Raw genomic sequence first — 24,664 nt, forward strand, 5'->3', positions numbered from 1 at the left:
TCCTTGGGAAAATGTGTTTAATACGGACAATTCCAGCTGGGCCTGCCCTTTGCCAGGTTACCCCAAACGGATGGGGTCCAGACACGATGGCAGACTTCGCCGCCTGTGACCACGGACCAGGCTCCTCGCCCCGTCCTTTTGCCTCAGCAGCAGCCAGGGCCGGCCCTCCCCCGCTGCACCGTCTGCACCTCCAGAGCTTGCTGGTCTCGGCCAGAGGGAGGCGCTGGGCGCTGGCTCAGCCCGAGGGACACCGGGCTGGCTCGCGGCTGTGCAAAGTCGGGGCACCACCTTCGGGATGGCCCCGGGCACCCAGGGTCGGCTGTACCCGGCTGCTTTCCTCAGCAGGGCCGCCTGGGGACATTCTGGCTTCTGTGGGCAGCAGCAGGGGACCCCGGCTTGTCCTGGGTCCCTCATCAGGCCTGGTCGGGGGGCCCAGCCTGGAGCCCAGGGCTGCATCACACGTAGTCCAGAATTTCCGTCTCCATCTCGTTCTCGCTCCCGTCCGACGGCTTGAAGTCGTCCTCATCGTCCTCGTCGTCCTCGTCCTCCGCGTCCTCTGCTTCCTCGTCCCCAGATCCGCAGGTCAGCTGTTCTTTCCCGTCGTCAGCTTTGGCCGGGCTGGAGAAGAGAGCTGGGCCAAAAGACAGGCCGTGTGTGTCCCGTCGTTGGCTCCTGGGCGCACCCACACCAGCTGTCGCTGGTCTCAGCCAGAGGCCCTCGGCTCCTGGGGGCCTGTCTACAAATACGGGTGTCTGGGCTCAAGCTCTAGAGAAGCTGCTTTGGGAAGCAGGACGGCTGGGGGACCTGGGACTCCAGTTGAAAAAGCACTTCAAGGAACACTGAGGCCAAGGGCCTTGAAAACCTCTTCCCCGGAGGAGCCTCCGGCAGCTCATAGGTCCCGTGGACTCCCCAGGAGTGTGCAGGGCTCTGTGTCAGTGCTTTTCTCAACTGGACTCTCAGAGGGGGGCTGTGTCCTAAAGGAGGCTGAGAACCCCTACTCCCATCAGCTCCACAGGGGCTGGTGGGTCTGGGACGCCCCCTCCCCGAGCCTGGGAGGAACCCCGAGAGGGGCCCTTTCGCTTGCTCTCCCCCAGCCCCGTCAGACCTGCAGTGCAGCAGGGCTCACACCCCGTGCAGGGATGCTCATCCTGCGGAGGGGCAGGCAGTGCCGGGTGACAGGAGCCCAGGCCCCGCCGTCCCTGCCCTCCCAGGGGAGACGGGAGCAACGTGCCCACACGTGGCCAGAGGATGTAGGGTGACGTCAGGGCATAAAGCGGCGGCCCCCCTGGCAGCACTGGCCCTGTTCCAGCCCCACCCCTCTGGGCCCGTCTCCTGCCTTCAACCCCCAGGGCTGAGCCCTGTCTCCAAAGGCCCCCCTCCCACCACTGTCAGGGCAAGAGGCTCCCACCTGGGTGCAATTTCTTGGGGAGCAGGTCCACTAGGGACACTTGCTTGGGCCCCAGAGGGGGCCCCAGAGCACCCAGGGCGTCCCTTCACCCCGAGCACTCTCACCAGGCCTCTTGGAGCGGATGGTGTGCCGGATCATGAGGGACATCATGTCCCTCAGGTCATCACTGGTCTTGGGGAGGCACCAGCCGTCCCGCTCTGTGCAGAGACTTTCAGCCCCGTCATTGCGGTGTATGATCTTCTGCAGCCTGGGCGTTGGGAGACAGAGTTCCAGGGTGGGGTCTCTGCTCACAGGGGCCAGGAAGCGGTTTTGGCAGAGCTGGGGTCGTGCTCAGAAAAACAGCACTCAGAGCGCCACCCCGAGGGAGGAGCTCGGTCACGAAGGGCGTCAAGAAAGCGGTCCACCCCCAGCTGGGGCCCCGACCCCACCCTGCACACGAGGCGGGCGTGTGCCGCGGCCCACTTGCCTGGCGAGAGCCTGAGCGTTCACCAGGTTCCAGGCTGGATTTACCACGCTCCCGCCTCCTCCCACCCCAGCACCCCTCCCCCAGGTTTTTAAACATCACTAGGAACAACTGGCTTAAAGGTTTCTGGGATTCTGATCAACTCCAGGGCCTGAGGACCGTGTCAGGAACCCCCATGCAGGCGAAGGAGGAGGAAGGCAAACACCCCGGCCCAGCGCTGTGCTCTGCGCGCAGCACAGCCGGCTGCTCAGAGGTGCGGCCCGAGGCGCACCCGGGAAGCCACTCCCGAGGGCCACGCGAGCCCGGGCAGAGGACTCCCAGGCAGCCGGCCTTCTCGCTGAGAGATTAAGGCTGACGTGAAGTGGAAGAGTCGCAGGAAACACCTCGGTCCCCGGCTGGTTTCTCTGCACTGACCCCGAGTCCCACGGTCCCCACCTCGGCGTCTCAGGGCCCCGCACGTACGTACTCGTCCACGTTCAAGTCGCAAAACTGGTAGAACATCTGTCGGTACGGTGGCAAGGCCCCCTCCCGGAAGATGTAGACCGAGTCCTGGCAAAGGAGGGCAGAGACGGCAAGGTCGGAGGGAGCGGCCCCGGGGGCGGGCGGCGCAGGAGAGCCCCACGCCGTGGCTCCCACGGGGCCTCTCCCAGGGCGGCTGCCGATCCTGCTCCCGGGACCCGGCAGGCCTGGCTCTTCTCCCTGGACTCAGGCGAGGCAGACGGGCCACAGGCCGGGGAGCCGGTGTGCAGAAAACGAGCCGCAACTCCCCAGGCGTCGAGGGGTGGTCGAAGCAGCCAGGCCCTCCCTTGGGCCCTGGGACCGTGAGCCGCCGGGGGCCGGGGCTGGGCTCTGCCTCGGAGCCTCCCTGCAGGGCCCTCCGCACGTCTCTCTTCCACTGCTCGGTCATCTTAGGTGGCTCTGCAGGCCAGTTCCAGAGGTGGGGATAAAGGCCTAAGACAAGAGTCCTGGAGGAGGACGGCTGCTCTGGCGAGGGTCCGGGCCCTCCCTGAGGAGCGAAGACCTGACGCTGCTGGGAGACAGCCGCCCCACCCCCTCTACGAGGCAAGTGACTCCAGGGAGGGGGCCACCCTGCCGGCCTCCCCCTCCGAGCCTGGAGCAGCTCACCTCGGCCAGGCACAGGAAGGGCCCCGGGAGTCGCCGCCCCTGCTGCGCGCCTGTGCTAACGAGAGCCTGAGCCTGTGAGGGCGGCCCGCGTCCAGCCCGCGGCCAGGGTGCAGACGGCCTGCTCTGGCTTCAGGCCCACAGCGCCTGAGGCTCACCAGCCCCGTGGCTGCCACATGGGGCTCCTGGCATCTGAGCCCCTCCCTAAGACGTACCCAGGTGGTCCCCAGCACCCATGCCCAGAGGCTGTCCCGGGAGGTGGGAGTCACGTAAAGGCACAGGGAGGGCAGAGCGGCCTCAGTCGGAGCCCCTCCTGGCGTCACAGGCGGGGCTGGGGGCTGTGTGAGGGGTCCTGGGCCTGCCCGAGGGAGGGGCCGCCGCCCCCCGCGCCCTCACCCAGGAGGGCAGCTCAGGGGACACCCACCTTGAGCTTGTACTTGTTGGAGGCCAACTTGCGTGCACTGGCCGACCCCGAGGGACCCAGGCCCTGCTTCAGGTCTTGCATGGTGACGAGCTGGCTGCCTGCGAGGGGACCACGGCAGGGCTTTGGAATACGGGGGTGAGTGTTTCTCCCGCCCCCCCTCCCCGGGGTGCGCGGGCCAGCAGTGCCCTGGAGTGACCTCCTCGGGAAGCCCCTTCCCATCCCGCCGTCCGGACGCCCATCTTCCCCAGCGCCTGATCCGCAGAGGGAGCCTGAGCCCCTTACTCGTTTTTTTGACGGTGATGGGGAGGCTGTAGTTGTAGGTGCTGCGCTTGGCCTTGACGGGCATGTCGCTGGGGGCGTAACCTGCCAGAGGGGGGGCGTGCATCAGCTGGGGTGGGCACAGAGCCCCTTCTGGCAGCCACAGGTGCACCGGGGTTCCCTGGGGCGGCTCCTGAGAAGGGGACTCAGGCCCCCCGCTGGAGTGACAGGAGCCGCCGCGTCCTGGTGCTTTGTGTGCGGGGGGGTCACCGCGGGCCGGGGACAGGAGACTGACGGGACGCCTGGCCTGCACCACAGGAGCTGTAAGGAGCCACTAGAGCATCACCACAGGAGCCAGGACGAGAGCTCGGGTCCTCGTGTCTGCGCTATTCTGTCCCTAACAGTCCCACCAAGGGGGGAATATATCCTCTCCACGTGGATATATTCGTATTACAGAAGAGAATGCTGGAAACAGAAAGCGATAAAGGGAAAAGGAAAGCAAGGGTTTCGGTAATTGTTTACCGTATTTCATTCCACAACGGATTCGGAAGTCAAGGACTTGATAAATCTTGGCGTCTGGGTGTTTTCGGGGGTCGTACCCGAATCGAATCCAGAGGCTTCTCCAGGGGCCTGTTATCTGGAGACAGAAAGGGCGGGAGTGCGAAGTGTGGTCACGGCTGATCCCCGGCCCCCCTGAGTTGCAGACCCAGGTGGCTGCCCACACGGGGCAGCACCACACCCCCACGAGTTGGGGACAGGCTCTGGAACCCTGACCCCCAGCTCGCACGTGTGGCTCGGTCACCTCGGGTAGGTCACTTGGCCTTTCCAAGCCTTGGTCTTCCAGTCAGATGGCGTCTTGGTGAGGATTAAATGAGACGGTGCCCCTGAAGCCCTCACCGCAGTGCCCGGCACAGAGAAAGAGCTCAAGAACTGTCACAACTGTGCTAATGGATGGAGGCACTGTCCCCAAACAGTGCTCCCGAGGTCCTTGTGTCCAGAAAGCCATCGCTGAAAGGCAGGCAGCAGCTCTGTGATGTCGGGTCTAAGCCCAGGAGGGATGAGCCCGTCTCATGCCCCCCACCTCCTGGCCATCACAGTCACGGTCACGTTGTCCGTCTGCCTCCCCAGGCCCCAGGTTGGACCCTTGGCCGGCAGGAGCTCTTCCTCACAGCACCTTGGGGAATCTCAGTGATGACAGCCCCATCTCCATCCCTCCTGGACTGAGTCCAAGGCGCATGTGACCCCCACTGAACGCCCCTCAACCCAGGGAGAATGCGTGAAGGCAGGTGGCACTGTGGTTAGGGGCCCAGGCGCTGCAGCCAAACAGGCCGGGGTCCCCAGGGGGCTCTGCCACTCCCTGGCTGTAGGATCTTGGCCCATCAAGTCGCCATCTGAGCCGAGCCTCTTCATCAGAGGTCCAAACCCTGCTGCCATGCCCCACAGAAGAAGAAAGGATGCTATGCACATAGCACTTAACCCAGGGCCTGGTCCTTAGAAAGCTCTCCATACCAGGCCATTAAAAAATGTATAATCCCGGGCTTCCCTGGTGGTGCAGTGGTTGAGAGTCCGCCTGCTGATGCAGGGGACACGGGTTCGTGCCCCAGTCCGGGAAGATCCCACATGCCGTGGAGCAGCTGGGCCTGTGAGCCATGGCCGCTGAGCCTGCGCGTCTGGAGCCTGTGCTCCGCACGGGAGAGGCCACAGCAGTGAGAGGCCCGCGTACCACAAAAAACAAAGTATAATCCCTTTAAGAAGCCATCCTCCAGCTGCTGGGACAGGGCCGCCTGCCCTTGCTGGGGCTCTGAGGCACGTCAGGGATCAGGACAGAGCAGGTGGGGAGCGGGGTGGGCGGTGGGTGGGCACTCACCATGTAATAGGCCATGAAGGGCAGCAAGACCTTGAGCTTGTCGGGGTGGACGCTGATGTTGGCCTTGACAGCGTTACGTGACCAGATGGGGCGGATTTCAAACAGCTGGAAGGTCAAGGCAGAGGCTGAGAAGAGCACCCACAGCTTCCCCGCCTGCCCCAGGCTCCCCGCACGGTCTGGCCCCAGAGGACCTTCCTGAGAGGAGCGGGGGTGGGGGGAGCAGGGGCCAGGCAGGTGGGGAGGGGCCTCTGCGCACGCCCACTCGTCCCGCGCTGAGAAGCGCCCTGCTCGCCCAGCACGTGTCAAGTGCGGTTGCAGGGCCTGGGGGTCCTGAAATGACCATGAGAGACGCTGTCCCTGTCCTTAGATGGCTCAAAGGGCAGCGGGGAGGCAGAGGACCAAAGGAGCCAGAGCAGGGCCAGGAGGGGGACGGGCCGGAGCTCTGGGCCCCTGAGCAGCCCCAGAGGGCAGGGGCCTGAGCCGGGATGTGACGAAGGCCGCAGGGGACGGCGCACCCCCTCCCAGTGGGGCTGGAGTGGGAGGGCCAGGGTGGGAGCGGCCCCGAGCCAGGTGGGAGATTGGGCTGTGTCCTGATGACAACGAGGGGCCTTGGAGAGTGGCCCCCACTTCCCCCCGACCCAGCAACTGCTAGAAACATAACAAGGTGTCCACCACTTAAGAAATAACATCCTACCCCACCCCCGTCCCGCACCAAGGGGACAGTCAAGTTCAACAGGGGCAGGGGCAAGGGTCGGTCAGCAGTGACGTGCTGAGAACCTACTGTCCACACCTGTGGCGACACAAGGACCAGAGTCCCCTGGCCTGGGTCTCCCAGAACCTGCAAGCCAGCGGGTAAGGCAGAAGGCCGCCTCCGCCCAGGGCCCCCGTCCAGCCCGGCTCTAACGGGGAGGAAGCACCGGGCCTGGTACACACCAGGTGCCCCATCTGGTGTGTTGCAGCCAAGGGCTGGATGAACAAAGCTTCCGGAATCCCGGAGCTCCACGCCGAGGTCACATGTGGACAACGTTTACCATCCCAAAGGGACCTCTTATGAGTTTTAAGGAGCACTTTGAACTCTGGGAGGGCAGGGCTTACACTGGCATAGCTTTAGATGTCACATCTGGAGGTGAAGAGTTCCCATGTGTTAATAAGTGAGCCTAAGACAAGGTGCGGCCAGTGAAGGTGTGGCCGGGGGGCCGGGCTCACCTGCCTCAGCTCCTCCTCCACCTTGTGGTCCACGGGGTTGGTGCACACCTTCCTCCAGGTCTGGGCCGCAGCCTCTAGCGGCTGCTCGGGTGCCTCATCCCCCTCGAAGTTGACAAAGATGGCATTGTGAGGGCGCCGGGCCCTGCTCAGGCCGATCAGGTTCTCCCCGGAGATGGAGGGGTTGTTGTAGCCTTCCCTAGGAGCAGAGAGCTGCTGAGGGCGGGGCCAGGCGTGGGCCCGCTGGACACGGGCAGCCCACGTGTGGGTGCGTTTCCCTGGAATCTGGGTGAGAAGCGGATCTCAGCCCCGGCCACTGAAGGCAGGCGCCTGTGTTCTCAGGCTGATGACCAGGAGAAGAAGGGGGAGCGAGTCTGAGTCAGCTCAGAGAGGCTCCGAAGCAGGGCCAGGCCAAGAGCCCCAGAGGCTGGGGTGTGGGGAAGGGCCCCTGCCGTGAGGCTGGTGGCCTCACGACTGCATCGCGTCGAGCACGGCACCGTCCAGCCAGTGAAAAGCTGGAAACAGCCCAGATGCCCATCAGGGCAGGGACAGTGGAATCAGCTGAGGCGCGGGCGGCCACACGGGAACCACCAATCAGCTGTCAGAGCGCAGCTGTGCTTACTGACGCCCACAAGTCACTTATCTAACCCTCGAAACAATCCTACGAGGAAGGACCCATTTCCCATGAAGTCACTGAGGCCACAGGGGTTGGAAACCTGCCTCGAGCCAGAGAGCGAGGTGATGGAGCTGGGACTTGAGCCCAGGGAGGCTGGCGGGGCCGCTAACCTCCGTCCTGCTCGGAAGCATCTCAACGATACCGCGGTGAAGGGAGGACGTATACTACCAGACGCTCTCGTCACAGAGGCTAAAAGAAGACCTCTGGGGACCTCCCTGGAGGTCCAGTGGTTAGGACTGCGAGTTTCCACTGCAAGGGGCCTGGGTTCGAGCCCTGGTCAGGGACCTAGGATCCATCCCGCAGGCCGCACAGTGCGGCCAAAAACAAAAGGGGGGGATGGGGCTCTGCCACCAGCCGTTAGCACAGAACACACAGGGTCGACGATTCCTAGGGGGCTCGGAGCGCTTCCCTCGGAGGTGGGACATCAGGAACATCACAGCTTCGCTAAAGCAGGGGGAACAGTACAAGGAGCCCCCATAAGCCCACCGTCCGCTTCCACAACTGCCGTCACAGGGCCCATTTCACGCCATCCGGGCCCCACCCCAAACCCACTCAATTACTTTGCAGTGCATTTCAGAGTATGTCCTGGATGTCACACAGGTGATTAATACCTTTTAAATTTGTTTCCTTTTACCGTAATTTCTACATGAGTGCATACCATCTGCGTGTTTATAAAGAACAACAAAGTGATTTTTCACATGGGGAAACAAAATTACAAAGACGGGATCAAATCTGTACCTTCGTTAAACAACATGACTCCATTTGGAGCCGTCCTGAACACTGTCCTGCTTTCCAAGACAACTCCCTGAGGCCCCAGACGCCCCCGAAGAAAAAGAAAGCCCCGGGCACTCCCTCTGGGCCAGGCAGCTGCAGGGCGCGGGCCGCCTGCCCTCACCCCTCCACTGCCTCGAGGAGGGGGGACCCCTGTCAGGCCAGCGTCCCAGCCGGTCCTCTGCCCACTGGCCATATAGGAAGCTCAGCCCCCCTGGACCCAGGAAGGCCAGCAAGGCGGGGGCCAGGCCTCCTCTGCCAGTCCTTGGTACCCATGAGGGCCATCAGAGCAGGAAAATCGATGGCAGCCCTGGGAGAAAAGGCAGGTTCCTTCCACGCACTGGAAAATCGATAAACGACATGGGAGAAAAACAGGGCCTGTGGCTTCAAGGGCAGCCGGCCCTCCACCCCTGTCCCCCTCCCCGAGGCTGGGAGACAGCTGTTTGCAGGCCCTACAGGACGGAGCAGTGACTCTGACGCTGCCGTCCAGCATCAGGGCCGGCAATGCGGGGTGGGGGACGGGTGCCTCTAGTTCCTTCTTCTACATATTTTTGTTTCTGACTGTAAGAGTAAAATGCTTGTGGGGGAAAAATAAGTTTCAAATTTCAGAAACATGTACATTTAAAACATTTGAAACTCTCATAATGAGTATAACATACGCACAGAAAACTGCACACAATAGGGTTTTCAGCAGGGAGGGAATGGACCCGATTCCTTGCAGTTATACATTTCTATAATGTCTGGTCTTTTCTAACAAGCACAATTTACTCCTGCAGTCAGAAAAAGGATGGCGGGGGGTGGCATTATGGACTCAACTGGCCTGAGAGACATCGACCCTTGTCTGGCTCTCGACTTACTTTTGAGGCAATGGGGAAACGCAGCAAGGACTGGGCCCTGGATGACATGAAGGACACTGTTAACGTTTGCTCGTTCTGATGACAGCACTATGGCTAAGTTAAAATAAACCAAGTCCTTCCCAGTTAGAGACACACACTTGTTTCTGGAGGACGCGCTGTGATGCTGGGGGTGGAGGTGGTGGGGAGGTGAAACCAGCAGCAGAAAGTTGAGGCTGGTGACGTAGGTGGGCGTCCATCACACACTCCTCTCTCCTTCGGAACTCCCCAGAATATATTTTTTAAAGGAAGGGGACAACACACCTTTCTCCTTAGCATAAAATCTAAGCTCCTTTCTGTGGTCCGTGGGACCCTCACCCCACCCCTCTCTCGGCTCTCTGCGCTTCGGGGGCAACACCCCCGACTGTTCCTTTGCATGTGCCAGCCCCCTGGTCTGGAACGTTCTCCCCGGATCTTCACCTGCCCGGCTCTGTCATCACACAGGTCTGTTTCAAAGTTCAGCTCCCCTGAGGACCCTCCCGCACCCCACTCACTGTGCATGACAGCCCACTCCCCACTTATCCCCTTTAAGACACACACCTGCCCGCAGGCTCCCACCGCCCGCTCATCCTTCACTGGGGCTCCACCGGCTCCCCAGCCCCCGGCCCTGCACGGAGCCGCCTGTCGCGTCCCCACTGACACTGGCCCCAAGGGGAGCCCTGGGCCCCGACAGGCGGTCAGTACTCGTTGATGGAAATACTTGATGAGGGAAGAGAAGCTTCTCGCCCTCCCGCCGCTCTGCAGATAACTGCTCTGGGCCCAAACTTCCCCGTCTTTCCAGGCTTCCATTATCACCCAGTTTACTTTTATAGCACAGAGTCTGCTCTAACACCTGCTTTTCCTAGAGCAAGCTTTCTGGACACGAGCCTTGTTGGCCCATGGAGCCTGCTTTCTTAAAGGCTGTGCGGTCTTCCTTGGCACAGACAGGCCGTCGTTTAATTAACTACATCATCCCTATTAGTGGACTGATCACTCACTTATCCACTTTATCAAACTCTGCCCGGCACTCAGTGTTCTGAGTATTTCCAAAAGCCTCAGTCATTCAGCCCTCTAACGACGCCGAGAAGTGAGTACTGTTACTATTATCATCACCCCTGTTACAGGCGGGGAGGCTGGCGCGGGAGGTCGGGGCTCACCTGCCCGGCCTGTGATGAGGGATCACAGGTCCAGGACCTGAACGCGGGCCCCGCCCACCCGGGCTCTCTCGCCCCACCAGGCCCGCTCAGCTCCTTGCGACTGCCCACAACCAGCCAGAAAACGCTCTTGTCAGTGTACCTTTGGGCACAGAGGCGACAGTCACTGTGGGATAAATTCCTACAGGCCGCCTGGTCATCAGGAAAGAACATTTAAAACTGTAATAGATTCTGCCAGGTTGCTCTCTAAAAAATATCGACCTCATTCCCAGGGCTCCTGCGGCAGGGGGTGTCTGTCTCTCCACACCTCAAGGTACACGCTTTTGGGGAGGGGTCTAAGTCCAAAGGCAACATCCTGATTCACACTCTGTGGTGTGAGGACAGCCCTGAGCAAGGCCTCCGGGTGGGGCGCGAGGACCAGGGCTGGTTCCTGACACCCCTGGTCAGGGCCCCTGGTCACCAGCTGCTCTGTTGCTGGGGCCACGGGCCTGAGTAAAGCCGGCCACCCTGGCCGCCTGACCCGCGAGTGGAAGAGTCCAGCCCTCTGAGCGCAGGGCCCTTGCCCTGAGCCCCGATGCTGCAGGGCGGCGGCCACAGGGAGGTACTTACCGGTGCTGTGTCTCTGGGCGGTAGGAGTAGTCCACCGGGGTGTCCAGCCTGGAGAAGATGGGCGGGGGGATGTAGAGCGGCAGCTCCTGGTGGAAGAAATTCTCCTTCTCGGGCTTGACCATGAGCACCTTGCTGTACATGGACATGTGCCTGCCACCCGCCTCTGTGTGCACGGCCAGGTACTGGAAGTCGGACATTCCTGGGAAGAGAGGTAGACAGACGGCGGACACACTAGCGCACCCGCCCAGGCACTGGCAGCTGCCACGCACCAGCACCCGCGTCTCCTCGGGTGCGCTGAGCGGGCCTCGCAGGGGAGGCTGCCGGAGCCAAAACAATATGTCCGAGTCGCTTCTGGGAACAGCCCAGTCGCCTGGATAAATACTACTTTGGGGGGTCGGGGAGTTACCTGATATGTGAGGATAAAGTCTAGGCCAGTGCTGCTTAGACTGTACCGTGCACGTGACTCACCAGGGGTCTTGCTAAATGCAGATGCTGAGGTGCTGCATTTCTAACAAGCTCCCAGGTGAGGCCCATGCTGCTGGTCTGGGACACACACTGAGTGGTGACGTACCAGCTCAATTAGAGAGAGAAAGAAACGGATCACTTGGGAAGCCTCGTCCCGGGACGGACGGCCCTCTTTGGTGAATACCACTTTCCACCAGAATGACGGACGTTCCAAATGCCCCACTTGTGGGATCCCAGGTCCTGTTTTAGTTTCTTTACACTTTCTATCGCCCTCTTCCTTTTTAGTCTTTATTCTCTTCAGTTTCTATCTTAGAACTGCAGCTGCAACTATAGATACTCTTGAGGCTTGTTAGTAATTTGCCAAGTACCATACGTGTGTGCAAACCGGCACACGGGCATCGTCTCTCTGAATTTCCACGAGGGTCTGAGGAACTCCGGGCTCCCACTGCACGGACAGGGAGACCGAGGGAGGCTGAGGCAGGCACAACTCCCCCTCTCCACCCCACGCCTTAGCACCTCCTCCCAGGGGTTCCCTGTGGGGAGCAAACTCGATTGAGGACCCCACGGGAGACATCCAGCTGGCTGAGAGTTCAAAGGACATAAGGTCCCAAGGGGCTGAGGTGACCTGGGGAGGCTTCAGAGGGTCGGCAAGACCAGCAGCAGTAAAAACCAAGAAGCTCCCCAAACACGAGGGCGGGGGTGGGGCTGAAAACTGGAGGCCTGTGGACCAGTTTAACTTGGCCCCGTAAAGCGGCTTTAACAATGCGATTTCTCAGAGAATTCCAGCTTCTCTTAAGAATGCAGAAAACCGAGCAGCAACGAGCAGGGCCTCCTGGACAGGGCCTGCGCTCTGCCACTCCCCTCACGCCTGGGCATATCCGGGCCCCCTTCACCGTGTGGATGACCCATGCAGCTCCTGCAGGCACGAGGCCCCGAAATAACCCAGTGTGGTAAGAATGCATTTTGCAGTTACCTTGAAATTTGTAAACGGTGGAGACGATGCCAAGGCTTTCTATGTCGAACGTGACCTTGGGGTGAGCCTCAGGCCCCGGCGCCCCCCTCTGCCGCCTCATCTTCCTCTTGATCCGGAGCAGCAAGCTGCTGGTACTGAAGCGGTTGGCACACACGGGGTGGCAGTAGGGGTCCTTGGGCCGGAAGTACAGCTCCAGCCTCTTAGTGGGGTCTGCATAGATCTGCGGGAGGTCAAAGGAGACAGAGTGAAGTAGGGGGCAGCAAAGCAGCCGGCAGCTCCTCCCTCAGTGAAAGCCTGACGGCAACCCAGGTGGCCAGGGAAGGGCCAGGAGGATTTTTCCGTTTCGTTCTGAGCTTTTAATTCCCGAAAGACTCATTTTTCAAACCCAAGTATCTTAGCTTTTATCTGGTAGGGAAAATGAAGACAGTCTCTTCCTTCTAAGAGGTTGTAAAGTTGGAGACAGTAACTGTCAGTTAAGTAAAGCCATTGTCTCTCGAATGACAGGTCAGTGCGGGTAACCACCTACTCTTCTGGGAGCACTTCACGGAGGTGTCACCCCCGTGTCTGCCGTGGAGAGCCTGGGTGGGAGTTGAATGACTTGTCCAGGGCTTCTTCTCTAGGAACTACCCACCCCAAAGGGTCCTGGCATTCACCCTCATATATACAAAAGTTTCGAGGTCCAAAGGAGATGAAATCAACAAATAACAAGCACTTTGGCCCTGACTAGTGTGACTCATCCTTCCATGCCTTGGTTCCTTCTCCTTAAAATGGACATAATAACAGTACCTACTCATCAGATTGTTACAATGATTAAATGGAAATATATGTAAAGCACTTAGCCTGACACCTAAATCATGGTAATGTGTCATCGATATAGGAATGCTTGTCCCACATTGGGTAGGAGGGACACAGTGTCAGCTGTGAGCGTGTGGCAGCACCAACAATGTTAACCAGGCCAAGGTCATCTGCTTGCTGGTCTGCTGGCTCCCCAACACCCAGGACACAACCTGGCCCTTAGCAGGTGCTCAGGAAGCATCTAGGGAAAGCAAGTTAAAAAGAGCCCCTATTGTCAGGAAACAGGTCTCTGAGACTGCTGTGCTGGGAATGACCCCAGATGTGGGGCTGGCACAGAGGAGGTGCACAAGAAACAGGAATGGAACGAGTGAATGACCAGTCTCTTCCCAAAGGGGTCCCACTGTAACTGTGTCCAGACATCCCTGGCGTTAGCAGGAGCAAGGGTCCTGGTCAATGCCGCCGTAAAGTAAGTCAGGATAAAAGAAGAAAACGTGACTGACTGGGCCTCTACTGGCCTCCTGTGCTTAATGACAGGTTCAAGGTTTTTCAGTATTCATAAAGGATGAGGAAGCAGAATTAAGAGTTCAGACTTCAGAGGGAGATGTGCATGCGTTCAAATTCCCACTGTACCATGTAGGAGCCTGTCTGACCCAACCTTTCTTCCTGTGTCTTTATCAGAAAAATGGGAATAATAATGGTACCTAACTCACTAGATTGTCGTGAAGATTCAATCATGCATTTGACGAGTATTTTAGAAGCAGGCACAGTTATGGACATTAGGACCACGGGAGGTCCCGTTCTCATACAGTTTACAGCCTCAGAGCCAAAGGTCCAGGACAGACAATAAACACATTAAAACATAATTTCAGGTTGCAATTAGAGGTTAGCTGCTAGCAGCCACTTTAGTAAGGGCAGTCGAGGAAGGACTCTCTAAAGAAGAGACACTTCAAGATCTGGTGCGTGTAAGTCACTTACATAGAGCTTTGCACAAGGTAAGAATTCATCCCAGCTCCACTGTTTGCTGGGTGAACTTGAACAAGCTGATTCGGTTTCCTTGTAAAATTGGGACAATGACAGTTCCTACCTGGCAGGGTTCTAATGCGAATTGAATGTAAGTAAAGCACCTAGAAATGTAGCTGGTACAGAATAAATTGTTAGCTATTACTACTTTTAACACTAATAACATAATCCTTCCTCCCCCTCTCATTGTAGGTCAACGGTTCTTAATCTCCCCATACCTCAGTTTTCTGCTCTGTGAAATGAGGATGTGGCAGCCCAGCACATCCTGGGGAGCGGGGGGGGGGGGTTCGGTGCAACTGAGCTCTTTTCATGGCAGTAATGATGGGATGGAATGGACACCCTCTCCCCTCTGATCCCAGCGCTAAACTAACTTCCACGCCCGGCGGGTCTTGAAGCAAATCCCCGCCCACTGGCCGCTCCAGAGCCGACCTCGAGCTCCGTTGCCAAGGAAACCTCACATCCCTGGGTAGTCCCGCCCCTCGGCCGTAGTCAAACGACTCAGACCTCCCCTGTGGTCCCCGGAGACTCCCCGCTCCTCACCCGGGAGACGCCTTCCTCGCCGCCCAGGGTCTGCAGCATCTTGGACACGTCGCGCACCACGCCCGGGTACTCCACACACACTATGTGCCGCTCGCGCCGCAGCTCCACGGGGACGGCGACCCCCGGACCCCAGTCTGCCGCCGCCATTCTGCCAGTCTCGTCGGGCCCGCCGCGGGCCGTCCCTCCCCAAGCTCCTAGAGGCCTAGCCTGATCTGTTCCGCTAAGGAATCGTTCCGGGCTTCCTCCCCGCTCGCGTTTGTCTAAATCCCTGAGTTCCGCGAGGCTCGAAGGCCTCTGGGAGCACACCGCCGAGGTGAGGCCCCGAGGCTCGGGGTAAACGACAGCCCGTCCCTCAACTTCGTGTTTAAAACGAGGAGGGTTGGAACTCGAGGGGCGGGGTAGGGATCTGTCTCTTCCACCAATCCGCGAGGGACCTGGAGGCTTGTAAGACACGCCCACTCTTTTAGCCAATGAGAACCCGAGAGACACGCCGAACTTTTTAGCCAATGAAGAGTCAGAAGGAAGCGAAGTTTCAGCGCCCTCCTTCCGCCTGCATAGGTTTTTAGTCAATAATGAACCAGGACTAGGCCGGGTCTCCTCCCCTTCCTCGGATCCCACCCAATGACAGCTCGAGGGCGGGCTCGAGGTAGACTTCCGGCCTGTCTTCTTGCGTGCTGAGGTCCCAGAAATGGTTTGCTGACGCCGGGTCCGCTGGAGCGGTTTCTTGGGGGCTCGGCCCCCCCACTCCTACTGGCCGCCCCAGAACGGAGGCCAGGAGGAGTTTAATCTGGAAATGGGAAGCGCAAGGGAATTTCACTTTGAATCTTTTTTTTTTTTTTTTTTTTGGCCACGCCGCGGGCTATGCGGGATCTCAGTTCCCCGACCTGAGATTGAACCCCCCGCAGCTGGGCAGCGAAAGCCCGGAATCCTACCCACTAGACGATCAGGGAACTCCTGGGAGTTGTGCTTTGAATGCTCGCCCACCTCCACACACGGAAAACCGGGAGCGCCCCCCTCCCCCGGTGAGAGCTCGGGGCAGAATGCGGGTGTCTGTCCTTCGTTTCTTAGACAGTTATTTAGCGCCTGCTGTGTGCTGGGCACTACTCAGAACCTAACAGGAGAGAAGCATTAAGTGAGCGGCTGTGGAAGACCCTAAAAGGAGGGACCGGGGCCATTCTAGGAAATGACGGGAGGCAAAACTGTTAACAGCAGGCAGGTAGGTAGGTATGAGAAGAGAAAGAAGGGCAGGGGCCAGGTGGCAGGGGGTCCATGGGCAGACAAAGAAAAACAGGAACCTCCAGACTGACAGGAAACCACACATTCTGAGTGATAAGTGTCCTGGAAGCATACAAAGAAGGATGAGGAAAGGCGGGAATCTCTTGCGTCCAAATGTAACCTGTTGCTCATTATGCCCTCATTACAATAAAATTAGCCTCACAGAAGTACCCATCATGCATCGACGCCATGACAATTCTCATCTAAGCTAAATAAGGACAAAAATCCCTCCTACCCTCGGGAAGATGGAGCTGGGATGAAAATCAGGGAATACGAACCCCGAACTCCTCCTTCCCCAGTGAATATTCCGCCCCTTCCTTTGTATGCCCCTCATAACTGGCTTGCCAAAGAAACCCCGGGCAGCAGCTCTTCACGTGTCTGCTCGCTCTCCCTCTGAGACGGTATTCTTGCTTAAATAAATTCTTTTTTTTTTATATCTCAGCTTCTTTATTATCAATGCATGAAATGTCTTACCTGTAAATAAATATGAATTTCTTTTTCACATTCTCTTTTCATTTTTTTTAACATCTTTATTGGGGTATAATTGCTTTACAATGGTGTGTTAGTTTCTGCTTTATAACAAAGTGAATCAGTCATACATAAACATATGTTCCCATATGTCTTCCCTCTTGCGTCTCCCTCCCACCCTCCCTATCCCACCCTTAAATAAATTCTTAAATAAAGAATTAAATAAATTCACTTTACTTTCTTAACCTCCCTGCTTCGTCTCTGAATTCTTTCGCGATGAAAAAAGAACCTTAAATTCACCAGGAACAAAACTATAGGGAGTGAAGTAAGGGGGAGATGAAGGGTCAGAGGTCGACATAGGCCAGACCTAAAAAGGATGTACCTAACGGATGGGCTTTTTCTGAGTGTGATGGAGAGGCTTTGAAGGGTTTTATGCAGGGAGTGCCAGAATCTGATTTATGCATTTAAAAGACTCTATGTGGCTGTTGTGTAGAGAAGAGACCAGAAAAGGCAAAAGTGGATTCAGATAAACCAACAGAGAGGCTGCATAATACACGTAAGAGATGCTGCCTGGGGTCAGGGAAGTGGCAGTGAGGATGGAAAGAAGGGACTGGGAACTTCCCTGGTGGTCCAGTGGTTAAGACTCCGCACTCCCAATGCGGGGGGCCTGGGTTCGAGCCCTGGTTGGGGAACTAGATCCTGCATGCATGCCACAACTAAAAAAAAAAAAAAAAAAAAGGTTCCCGTACTTGGCAACTAAGATCCCGCATGCCACAACTAAGACCCGGTGCGGCCAAATAAATACTTTAAAAAAAAAAAAAAAAAAGGAAAGAAGGGATTGGATTTGAGGATGTCATGGGATAAAAATCAGTAAGAGCAAACGTAGTAAGGTAGATAGCTAGTGGGAAGCAGCCGCAGCACAGGGATATTGGCTCGGTGCTTTGTGACAGCCTGGAGGGGTGGGATAGGGAGGGTGGGAGGGAGGGAGACGCAAGAGGGAAGAGATATGGGAACATATGTATATGTATAACTGATTCACTTTGTTATAAAGCAGAAACTAACACACCATTGTAAAGTAATTATACCCCAATAAAGGTGTTAAAAAAAATCAGTAAGAGCAAGGGACCCCTTGGATATGGGTACCCCAAGTTTCCGAAGTGATTTCTGAATCGAGATTACCTCATTATTCTAGATGGATTTAAGAAGGCCAAATAAACGGCTGCAAAGACCACGAAATACATTTTTAAAAGAAAAGTGTGTAATCTGAGTGTGAGATATATGTCATCGGCTGGGAGCCCCGAGACTTTGAAAAGAAGGCCCCTCTGAGAGCACGTGGAGGACGGGCCAGAGGAGGCTGGACATGACGGCTTAGCAGTCCCTGACCGGCCTTCTCCTGTGGGAACTTGCATATTCTACCATCAAAGAAGATTCTATGCTGTGAGGCCAGGATAATTCTCCAGGCTTTTCCATGCCTTGAGATGAAATGTCCTTTTAAACTTCTCATGTCCTGTGCTGTCATTCCATGCTCACCAAACAGTATTCTGGGTTGGTTTAATTTTCCAGAAAGGAGAATCTGAATAATAGATGTATATTTTTACCCCTGCCCACAATTGTAAATTAATAAATCGGTGTGTTTATATCATCCCCCTCTGAGTGTGGTACACATGAGTCAGTCCTGAGGGCTGTCACTGTCGGTAGAGTGACTGATGAAATATTGGATACACAGTTAAGTTAGATTGGATACATACATAATGTTGGCGACATACTTATAGTAATTATTTGGTCGTTATTTATCTGAAATTCCAACCTAGCTAGGTATATTTTTATTTGCTAAATATGACGCTCTTACCTCTGGGTATGGAAGGCATTGCGTTTCTGAACCTGCAAAGCTGATTCTAAACTACTCACAGCCTTAGGGTGTCCACTGAGGTCCTGACCAACCTCTAGCCCCCAATCCAATGATCCTTTTTAGTTTTGTCTGCTCTAATCTGTTCTCCTTATGGAAGCAAGAGTGATCTCTCTAGGATGAAATCTCACTCTGGCTTTGTCTCCAGTGACTCCCCCACCCATTCCCCATCCCACCACTTGGCTGACCCCTCAGCATCCTTCAGGGTTCCATGAAGAGGTCACCTTGCGTGGAGAGTTTGGTGTCACCCTCTGAGACCCTGACATCCAAACTCATCCTGTCACACAATCTGCAGTGCTGTTTTATTTCTTTTTTATGTCTCTTCCACCAGAGCTGCAGTTTCCTGAGGGCAAAGACTTTGTCCTACCTGGGATCCAAGGTGGTGAGGTCAGAGACAGGAGTAGGACGGTGAGGCCGGGCTGGGAGGAAAGGGAGGCCAGGAAGGTTCAGGAACCCAGTTAAAGAAGCAGCTGGGACTTTCCCCAAACATCACCTGCATTGGGAGCAGGTAACAATGACACTTAATATTTGCACACTGAGGGGGTCTTTCCCTGCCCGGTTTCCGGGCATCCTTCCCCACCCTCGTCCTCCTGCAGTGGGAGTTTTCATCCCTTTGGACAGAAGGGCTTGGGGTCTCTGCAGCTCTCGCCACCTCTTGTGGTCTGGATTGGGGTGGGGGCCAGGGGCGCCTGGTGCATGCCACTCCCACCCAAGAGAGATGCAGCCGCCAAAAGAGACCTGGGTGTTGGTGACCAGTGTTTGCTGCTCAGGGGAAGGTGGGGACCCCGGCACGAGACACTGAAGGGTGCGCCTTCCACTGCCCACTGTGGTGGCTGAGCTGCCCTTCCCTGGCTCAGAGACCCTCCGCCGAGACAGGCAGAGGCGCCGGCTCTCTCCTCTTGGGTCTCAGGCTGAATCTTGGCATCCGTCTAAGCCTTGCGGGAGCTTTGCCATCTCGAAGCTTTGAGTCTGGCCACCCCAAGTGGAGTTTCTGCCTTGCCCTCGGGGGGGACGGCCTGCTTCACCCACTGGTCCTCACTGGGGTGTCTGGAGACTGGCCCACACGGTTTGAAATGTTATGCCTGCTTCAATGTTTTCTTTCACATGGCATGCGTGAGTGCTGGGGAGGAATGCGGGGGTAGGAGGTATTAGATATATAAAGCTCTCATCATCAAGGCGAAACAGGTTATTTCCATCTTGGGGGTGTAAGACAGGACTCAGTGTAGTCAAATACGAAGCCAAACGTTGGTTCCATTCATCAATCATTCAACGAAAACTTTCTGAGTCTCCACCGTGCACCAGGCAGTAGGTCCCTCCACAAGAAGGGAGACAGGTAATAAACACGTACGTAATTCTCACACCTGGCATGCTGTGTATTATATATGCTAAGAAAAAAGGCAGCCTAAGGGGGTGTCGTGTGCTGAATGGAGGTCCCTAGGACACGCCCTCATCTTAATCCCTGAGATCTGCCAATGTGACCTTATTTGGAAAAAGGGTCTTTGCAGAGTAATTAAGCTATAAGGATTTTGAGATAATGGGATCTTCCTGGATTACCCAGCTGGGCCCTAAACCCAATGACAAACGTCCTTAGGAGAGAAAGGCAGAGGAGATTGGACACACAGAGAAGAGGAGGCCTTGTGATCACAGAGGCAGAGATTGAAGTCATGTGGTCACTAGTCAAGGGTTGCTGGCAGCCACCAGGTGCACTGGACAAGGCAGGAGGGACCCTCCCCTCCAGCCTTCAGAGGGAGCCCGGCCCTGCCGACACCTGGGTTTCGGACTTCTGCCCTCCAGAGCTGTGAGAATATATTTCTCTTGGGTTTTAAGCCACCTAGTTTGTGGTCATTTATTACGGCAGCCACAGGAAACTCGTACAGGAGGACAGAGTCATTGGGTTTTAAAGCATTTTCAAGATTCATTTCTGAGTCGTGACACTTTCTGTCACGAGTGGGGCAGTTTTTCTGCTGTTGACTTTAAAAATATATATGCACAATGTGAGAGTTGCAAGTTAAGTTTTATTTGGGGCAAAATGAGGACTGCAGCCCGGGAGACAGCGTTTCAGATGGCTCTGAGAAACTGCTCCGAGGAGGCCAGGGGTGGGGCCGGGATATACTGGAGTTTTGCAACAAAGGGCAGGTAGTGGGGAACTGTCAAAGGATTATTGTTAATTAAAGAAAACCAGATATCTCAAGTTAAGGAAGTTAGCGCTTTTCTATATATGGGAAGATGCAAGAGTCTGGGCTCACTGAAATCATTCCTTAATTGACGTGTACCTTAGCTATCTGGAGCCTGTGTTTTCACATCCTGAGTTTCCTCAGCGCTCACCGCAGGGAGTGGCTGCAGTCTGATGACTGCCAGATGGCAGGTATTCTCTTCAGCCCTGCGCTTCCTCAGGGCTCACCAGCTCACGTCGGAGGGCTGCCATCATTGGTGACTGTGACCTCCTTTGTTTATTGATATGGCAGGAAATATTCCATTTATAAATATTCCATTTATCACTGCTCTCTCGAGTTACTGGAAGTCATTCACTGCATGGCAGGCCTCGCCGTCATCCCTCACCCCTTTCATGAAATCAGAGACCCCCCTGTTCACTGCAGCACTATTTACAATAGCCAGGACATGGATGCAACCTCAATGTCCATTGACGGATGAATGGATAAAGGTGTGGTGCATATACACAATGGAATATTACTCAGCCATAAAAAAGAATGAAATAATGCCATTTGCAGTGACATGGATGGACGTAGAGGTTATCATACTAAGTGAAGTAAGTCGGACAGAGAAGGACAAATATCATATGATATCACTTATATGCAGAATCTAAAAAAATGGCACAAATGAACTTATTTACAAAACAGAAATTAGAGTCACAGATGCAGAAAACAAACTATGGCTACCAGGGGGGAACATGGCGGAGAGATAAACTGGGAGATTGGGATTGACATATACACACTACTATATATAAAATAGATAGCTAATAAGAACCTACTGTATAGCATTCTGAACTCTACTCAGTACTCTGTAATGACCTGTATGGGAAAAGAATCTAAAAAAGAGGGGATATATGCAGATGTATAACTGATTCACTTTGCCGTACAGCAGAAACTAACACAACACTGTAAATCAACTCTACTCCAGTAAAAATTAATTTAGAAAAAGAGAGAGAGAGAGAAAGAGACCCCCATTCCCAGGCTGGAGGCTCTCTCTAACGTGGCACAGAGTGTTGAATGCCCCATGCACGACCTAGGTGGTTGAATGGCAGCACGAGGTGTTTCACAAAGGCTCGCTGGGCAACCTCCGTGTGCGGGACCCTGTGCCAGGCACCGACGACCAGCGGGGGAGACCGTGAGATGGGCAGAGACCACGTCTGATCAGCTGAGACAGACAGCAAGAAAGGAAGCAAATCAATACGTAATACAATACCAGGCAATGAGACTGCAGCGGAGAAACAAAGTCCAGTTTATGTTGTCTTTTCCTGCAATGGGTCCTGCAGCGTGTTTCCCCAGCACACCCCACCCCACTCCACCAGACCCCAGGGAGTCACAAGGTGAGCTCTCCACCAGGTCTGCACAGGCTCAGATCCTCCCTGGGTATCTGGGGACCCCGGTTCGGGAGTGGTGGGTGCAGTGGCCAGCACCCTCGACATCTTCCTATCCTCTGTTCCCGCCCCTGGGCTGTCCCAGCGTCCCAGTCCCCGCTCCCTGATTGAGGACACATAGCTGTCCTATCTGTAGAGGTACCCCAGGGCGTTGGAAAGGGGCTGCTGGCTGATTGGTAAGGCCGAATCCCATGGAGCGGGGTGGGGAAGCAGCCTGACACCCCTCTAACCCACAACTCCCGCATCTGACTCCGGTCCAGGGTCTGAATACTGAATCCTGGCCGGCGAGCCCATTCTTTGTGTGTGTGTGTGGGGAATGGTACCTGGGATGGGGGGGTTACTGATCCTCTATTAACCGAGGGCAAGGAGGGTTTTGGAAAATGTTTCCTTTGGGCCCCAGAATCTGAATATTTCTTCCTGGGCCGCTGGGTTAGTCCATGGAGCACACAGTGAGGGTTTAACACTCCCCAGCCGGAACTGGATTCTCACTGCGCCCTTAGAACGGGACAGAAGGCGTAGTGTTCACTTTCGGCCACGAGGTGGCGACAGAGCGTCCACGTAGGCAAACACCGCCACCTGGTGGTCACGCTACGCCTATGACACCCTGGAAGAAAGGGCAAAGCGGCCGCAGAGGAAGGGAAACGGACCAGGGACCTCCTAAGAAGTCTGTGCTGGGGTCAGCAGCCCGCTCCCTCTCAAGTCCAACCGCGGGGGAGCGTGGCCACCCCTCTCCCCGGCTGCACAGGTACCAGCCCGCCCAGGCCCAGTCATCCTCTCACACAGCCCCGCCGCTGCGATGCAAATGATGGGAACGTGGAGGATGGGGTTTACATAGAGGTTTCCGTTTGCTTTTTACTTCCAAGTGGGACACACTGTTCCAGAGGACATTCGTCTTCCTAGTCAACTGGCTCCAAAGCAAAATTAAACTAAACATCTACAAGGCTGAACGTTAAAGACTGTTCGTAAATAGAGTTTTTGTGGCCTAGTTAAATATTTTCAAAAATGTGAGAGGCAGAGGCAAATTTCCACGCAGCTAATAAAATTTAAGCATCAGGCTTCCTCAGTTGCAGGTACCTTCCTTCAAGGCCCCTTGGCGTCGTGTTCACACGGGCAGATGTCTTTATAAAAAGGGAAAAGGTAAGATATTTTAACTGCCGTTGGTTAAGACTGCTGTCTCTTTCCATCTAACCTGCCCTCCTGTCCCACTTCCCCTTGCGTTGGGAGGCATTGAAGTGGTCACCGGTATTTCTGGGAGGCTTGATTCGGGGAAGTCACATTGGGAGTACATTCCGTTTCGACTGAGTGGAATATATGTGCCTGATCTGTAGTCACTTTTGAGGGTGGGGTCTTAGAACAATAGAAATTTATTCTCCCTACAGTTTTGGGGCTAGAAGTCCGAGATCAAGATATTGGCAGGGCCGGGCTTTCTCTGAAGCCTCTGGGGGAGAACCTGTTCCACGCCTTTCTTTCGGCTTCTGGAGCGGCCAGCAGTCTTTGACATTCCTTGGTTGTATTAGATACATCACTCCAGTCGCTGCCTGCATGGGCCCGGGGCTATCTTCCCTCTGTGTATCTGTATCTTCGAAGGATTCTCCCCTCTGTGTCTGTGTCTCTCTCCTCTTCTGTTTTTTTATTATATATATTATTTTATTGAAGTATAGTTGATATAAAATCTTATGTAAGTTACAGGTGTACAATATAGTGATTCACAATTTTTAAAGGTTATACTTCATTTATAGTTATTATAAAATATTGGCTATAGTCCCCATGTTGTACAATATATCCTTGTGGCTTTTTTTTTTTTTTTTTTTTGCGGTACGCGGGCCTCTCACTGTTGCGGCCTCTCCCGTTGTGGAGCACAGACTCAGCGGCCATGGCTCACGGGCCCAGCCGCTCCGCGGCACGTGGGATCCTCCCGGACCGGGGCACGAACCCGTGTCCCCTGCATCGGCAGGCGGACTCTCAACCTTACTTATTTTACATAGAGTAGTTTGTACTTCCTAATCCCGTACCTCTACGTTGCCCCTCCCTCTTTCCCTCTCCCCACTGGTAACCACTAGTTTGTTCTCTACATCTGTGAGTCTGCTTCTTTTTTGTTATATTCTTTAGTCTGATGGGGCTTTTTAGTTCCACATATAAGTGATATCATACAGTATTTGTCTTTCTCTGTCTGACGTATTTCACTTAGCATAATGCCCTCCAAATCCATCCATGTTGTTGCAAATGGCAAAATTTCATTCTTTTTTATGGCTGAGTAGTATTCCATTGTGTATATATATATATATATATATGTATATGTATATCTATATCTATATCTATATATTTGTTTGTTGATGGACACTTAGTTTACTTCCATATCTTGGCAATTGTAAATAATGATTCTATGTACATTGGTGTGTATGTATCTTTTTGAATTAGTGTTCTTGTTTTTTTCAGATATATACCCAGGAGTGGAATTGTTGGGTCATAGTTCTGTTTTTAGTTTGAGAATGTAGTCACTTCTGTGATAGGTAAGTTATTGGTGGCCAACCCACGTAAGAATGGCTTCCAGAAATACCCTCTTACCGCCTTCTGTGACGGTTTGCTGGTGGTGTGATATGAAGGTCCACGGCCAAAGGCAGTATAGCAGCCAGAGCCAGAGGCCTGTCTATGGAAAATCCCTCCATCCTGCAGACGTGTGAAGCTGTAAGCAGAGGAATGTAAAATGGTGCAGCCACTGTGGAAGACAGTATGGCAGTTCCTCAAAAATTAAAAATAGGATGGCCATATGGTCCAGCAATTCCACTGCTGGGTACAC

At 55.2% G+C, this 24,664-nt stretch overlaps 1 protein-coding gene across 2 annotated transcripts; it reads right to left on the reverse strand.

Annotated features, from left to right (window-relative positions):
- GTF3C5 (general transcription factor IIIC subunit 5) lies at positions 1–15,022 on the reverse strand. Of its 2 annotated transcripts, none has more exons than XM_030838427.3 (11): positions 14,621–15,022; positions 12,266–12,485; positions 10,828–11,026; positions 6,749–6,944; positions 5,543–5,647; positions 4,198–4,312; positions 3,700–3,780; positions 3,418–3,515; positions 2,338–2,420; positions 1,513–1,655; positions 1–736 (listed from the first exon to the last, which is right to left on the reverse strand). In XM_030838427.3, exons 1-11 carry the CDS (start codon positions 14,765–14,767, stop codon positions 456–458), a joined length of 1,668 nt encoding a protein of 555 aa, XP_030694287.1. In that variant the 5' UTR covers positions 14,768–15,022; the 3' UTR covers positions 1–455. The 2 variants fall into 2 exon arrangements, with proteins under 2 accessions (XP_030694287.1, XP_030694288.1); XM_030838428.3 differs by having other exon boundaries at positions 1–631; positions 14,621–15,021.
- Between the last annotated feature and the right edge of the window lie 9,642 nt (positions 15,023–24,664).

This window comes from Globicephala melas, chromosome 6, assembly GCF_963455315.2.
Source record: "Globicephala melas chromosome 6, mGloMel1.2, whole genome shotgun sequence".
NCBI classification, from domain to species: domain Eukaryota; kingdom Metazoa; phylum Chordata; class Mammalia; order Artiodactyla; family Delphinidae; genus Globicephala; species Globicephala melas.